This window comes from Carlito syrichta, unplaced genomic scaffold, assembly GCF_000164805.1.
Source record: "Carlito syrichta isolate Samal-C Ts95f unplaced genomic scaffold, Tarsius_syrichta-2.0.1 Scaffold315142, whole genome shotgun sequence".
NCBI classification, from domain to species: Eukaryota; Metazoa; Chordata; class Mammalia; order Primates; family Tarsiidae; genus Carlito; species Carlito syrichta.
In genome coordinates, this window is record NW_007259238.1 from 204,143 (window position 1) to 209,104 (window position 4,962).

General features: G+C 44.1%; 1 protein-coding gene across 1 annotated transcript in view; it reads right to left on the minus strand.

Annotated features, from left to right (window-relative positions):
* Positions 1 to 1,558: 1,558 nt before the first annotated feature.
* PLEKHA2 (pleckstrin homology domain containing A2) overlaps positions 1,559 to 4,962 on the minus strand; it is a 52,388-nt gene continuing 48,984 nt past the window's right edge. Inside the window, exons 10-11 of the mRNA XM_008072354.1 lie at positions 3,800 to 3,877; positions 1,559 to 3,366 (exon numbers count right to left, since the gene is read on the minus strand). Coding sequence (XP_008070545.1) covers positions 3,007 to 3,366; positions 3,800 to 3,877 — 438 coding nt within the window. The 3' untranslated portion in view covers positions 1,559 to 3,006. The remainder of the gene's footprint in view (positions 3,367 to 3,799; positions 3,878 to 4,962) is intronic.

The window sequence follows — 4,962 nt, forward strand, 5'->3', positions numbered from 1 at the left end:
TGTTCTAACTGAGAATTCCAAAGTATTTGCCAATTAGAGTCCTGTTTTCCCTTTATCAACATAATACAATCTGGATTATCAGTATGCTAACACATTCTCAAAAAAGACCTTGCTGAATAAGAAACATTACTATAATGGCCAATTAATTCAGCAGTAGTAATCTAGCAGAGAATTTATTAAAAGAGAGAGAGAGAGAGAAATGGGATAGATTTTCGTAATCTGAACACCAAAAGATGACATCTTTTTCACAAGTCAGGGAATGTTTAAAGAGCTCTCAACGCATTCCTAACTTATTTTTAGTAGCTCCACATCACACATTTTGCACTTACTTTGACTAGTCAAAGAATTTTCTGGAGGGCAAGTTGAGAGTTAAAACCCAAGTTAAGGAGCTATTAGCATTTGGAATGGCTTCCTGAAATCATGCAACTTAAAGTAAGTTGTAACCTCAGTCACTCATAGATTAATAATTCCCAAACCAAGGATTTCTGAGGACTAACATTCACCAGCATTTACAGAAAAAAGGAAAAAAGAGAGAGAGTGAGAACAAGGGATAGATCCAGTAGGAGATTTCCTTTTTTATACCGGGACAACTAGACCAAAGTTAATTTAAAGAAAGGATAGCTCCAATGCAGTGCAATCAAAAAGTCCTCAACGTGACATGGACTTCAAGGGAAACGACACTGCCTGAAAGAAGCATGATTCCACTGAAGCCACCAAGGGTTTTCTCATGAACTGTTTTCACTTCTGCATTAGAAGCCACCAAGGGTTTTCTCATGAACTGTTTTCACTTCTGCATTATATTTGTACACCAGGAGGGCAGGAGATTTACTTAGGTAAAAATGCTTCTCTGAGTCTTTTCCTCTAGCTTTTTTTTTTCTTTTTTTTTTTTTTTTTGAGTTGGAGGTCTCACTCTATCACCCAGGCTGGAGTGAAGTGGCACAATCATGGCTCACCACAACCTTGACCTCCTTGGCTCAGGTGATACTTCTACCTCAGTCTCTCGAGTAGCTGGGACTACAGGCACATCCACCATGCCCAGCTAATTTTTTAAATTTATTTGTAGAGACTAGGTCTCACTATGTTGCCCAGCCTGGTCTCAAACTCCTAAGCTCAAGGAACCCTCCCGACTTGGCCTCCTGAAGTGCTAGGATTATAGGCATGAACCACCGCACCTGGCCAGTCTAATTTTTAATGTTAAAAATATAATTAAGCCAAATGAAGTGGTTCACACCTATAATCTCAGAAACTCCAGAGGCTGAGGTAGGAGGATAGCTTAAGGCCAGAAATTGGAGACCAGCCTGGACAACACAGGGAGACCCAGTCTCCAAAAAATAAAAAATAAAAAAACTTAGCTGGACATGGCGCTAGGTGCCTAAAGTTCTAGCTACTCTGGAGGCTGATGCAGGAGAATTACTTGAGCCCAGGAGTTTGAGGTGGCGGTGAGCTATGATCACACCACTGCACTCCAGCCTGGGCAATAGAATGAGACCCTGTCTCTTAAGGAAAAAAAAAATAGATCTAGCTGATAAAAGTTACAGATGGAAATGAGCAAAGTTCTCCTTTCTTTAGGAAACCCCAATAAACTCCTGGTGGCAATTCACCACAAAAACTAGATGGAAAAATTCTCCCAGGAACACTGGAAACAGTATCTTCTTGTCAGATGGAAGAAGGTGTGTGCTACAACTGGAGCAGGAAACTCAACTTTCTGATGCTCTTCTGAGAAATCTCTAGTCAGCAACTCACAATTTCCAAATCAATGTTTCTATGCGCAGTTTCTATTTCATTACAAGTATAAATATATCTCAAGTTTCTCTTTGTATCTCTTCACTGTTGAGTACATGGAAACTTGTCATATTACAGGTTTTGATCATGCAGGCACACAAGGCTTCATTCAAAGGATAACACAAAGGATAAAGGCAAAGCAAATCTGCCTAGAAAGACAGCACAGCACTAAAAGTTAGACTAATGTTGGCCCATTTAAAAAACAGTTGTGAGGCAAGGATTCGAGATCATCTGTCTTTGCCAAAACAGAACTTTTCTCCTGTCTGAAAAACATGGATCACAAAAGCTTAGTTGGATGAATTATAATCCATCTCTCCCCAGCACCTGCTTTAAAGCTCATCTAAAACTCTGAAAAAGAGATGGATTTATCACATACGTGAGTTATCATACATCAACCCTCCACACATCCCAAATAATGCCTATCAAGGGAAATGTCTGTCCTGTACTTAGTCACAACATGTAACACTGATAAACCCACCCTTGGGGCCTGACACAGAATTTGGGTGGGTAGGTCTGTCACCCACATCTATAATATTTGGGGCAAAAAGCATCCAGAAGAGAACAGAGTAACTTCCAAAACTGGGTGATGCACTATTGGTATGGTTGAATTATTCCCCATACCTTACAAGAAGTCCCTATCTCTTTCCCTGTGAGGTCTCCTGAGAGGCTCAGCCCTGGTAGACACTCTGAGGGCTGTTTTCAAGGCCCCATCTCTCAGAATGGATCCAGGCAGGTTGGAGCCTGGGTCTCCCACCAACCCACCTCCTTCCAGCTGGGCGGGTTACTGCCCTCACATGTTACAAACCTCAGTCAACAAACAGGAATAGGATTCTGTGCCTGGACTGAAAACAAAGAAACTAAAACAAGGACAAGGAACTAAAACCTAGTCAAGGGTGAAGCTGGACTCCTAGATTCCTCTGGGAAGGAGTTGCTAAAATAACCCCTCACCAGGAAGACCTTGAAATAGATGAGGCAACCTGTTCTCCACTGAGTATGCCTTCAGGCCTAACCTAGTGATTTCCTCAAATTAAATACACTGCATTGATTTTTTTTTTTAAGCCAGGTGGATAGGCCCCTCCCACAAAGCATCCCCAGAAGTATGGGTGCCATAAAGGCTTCTGACCACCCTCCAACAAGGTAGAGAAACTGAGTCACAGCCTCCTTCTCTCGAGTCCTCCCTTTCTCCCGAGTCCTCCCTTTCTCCCTCCCACGCACTAAGCTTCATCACACATCAGAGGTCCGTATGTTTTCATCATCAAGGTTGAACATAAATGGTTTCTCCTTGTGTTGGGGCTCGGATCTGTGCCTTATCCGGGAGCTCGGCAGCACCCCGGCCACATTGCTCTCCCCAAGTCGAGGCGTGAACAAAGAGTCTTCCGGAGTCTCTTCAGCTGGAAGCAGCTTTTCCCCGGCCTGGGGGACAGGTGTCCAGGGCTGCCAGGAGGAGACCACAGAGGGAGCTTTGCAGAGGGCTTTCTTTTCCTCCACAGGCTGCCGTCCCCTAAACAAGATAGAGTTGGGCCCACTTGAGAGACCAGAGCTTCCAGGTCGGGTCAAAGAAATGGATCTAGAAAAGGACATTTCCTACAAAAAAAAAGAGGGAAGAAGAAGACAAAAGAAAGTTAGGGTTTTTCCAGATAATGTTCATCCCAAAGTCCAGGAAGTGTACCCACCCAGGATCACCATCTCATAGGTCCAGGGACCCATGTCTACAAAAACCAAATACATTCAGCAGAATTCACTCCAGATGTGTCAAGGTCTGCCTGGCATGAGTCTTGTAGGACATCTCAGAAATTCCATTTCTCTAGCCAACTCTACCTCACCTCCCACGACCAAAAAGAGAAAAATAAAATGTGTGTACCCAAATTAGTAGAAAGAGAAAAACAAACAAGACATCCTGAGGCTTCAGCTGCATCTAGGGACCAGGCTGCTTGCCTATATCATCAAATAAAACATGCTCACTCAAGGGGAACTCATCTCTAAGTTGACACAGTGCAGCAGAAAGGAAGTGACTTACTCTGGGGTGGCACTTGAGGGCCTGGACAGCTGCCCCGATCTCCTTAATCCAGCTGCGCATGTCTTCTGGACTGTCTGCCTGCAAAACATCCACAGCACTTACAGAGAAATTTTTGGCACTGTGATTTCAGCTTTCAAGTCTCTGACTCAGTTTTTAAGTTCATAAAACCACACCATTAGAGAGGAAAGGATCTCAGAGATCATCTAGTCCAGTAGCTTCCAGACTTTTGAGGATATGTTTTCCCAGCAGTATCTTATTTGACACCCAGTAACAGCTCACAGGAGAGCTGCTTTGACATGAGACAGAAGCCGTGGGTAGGGGACAGCTTAGGGCCCCAACCCCTGTTGAAGTCCCTCGCCCTCTCCAGAAAACAAATGACCTGGTTTACCCTCCTCGTTTTACAGAAGAGGAAAATGAGGCCCAGAAAGCCGAGCTCAAGGCTTATGGCTGCTAGAAATGCAGGTTTCCTCATGCCCAACGTAGCTGTCGTTCCACTATCACTATCAGAACAGAATCATCTCACTTTCCATTCCAGCCCCGTTAAAGCCAGATCCCTCTGCAAATGCTCCATGATGTGTATTACCATTATGTATCATATGTGCTTTTCTCAAAGCATAAGCAACTACCTGGGTCTGTCTTGAAATTATAAGGAACTCAAACAACTCAACAACAATAAACACACACACACAAATAGCCCCATTAAAAGGTAGGCAAAGGAGAATTTATAAGTTTGCAAATGAAATACAGATGAGCTAAAAAAAAAAAAAAGGTAGGCAAAGGACATAAATAGACATTTTACAAAAGAAGACATACAAATGGCCAACAAGCATAATGAAAAGATATTCAACATCACTAGTCACCAGAAAAATGCAAGTTAAAACCACAAGGGCCGGGCTTGGTGGCTCAGCCTGTAATCCTGCACCTTTGGGAGGCTGATGTGAGTGGATTGCCTGAGCCTGTGGGTTCGAGACCCGCCTGGGCAGCGAGACCTCATCTCTACAATAAATCCAAAAATCAGCCGGTCATGGTAGCGCATGCCTGTAATTCCGGCTACTTGGAAGGCTGAGGTGGAAGGATCGCCGGAGCCCAGCAGGTCGAGGCTGCAGTGGCTGGGAGCGGCCACTGCACTCCAGTCCGGGCGACAGAGTGAGACTCCAACTCAA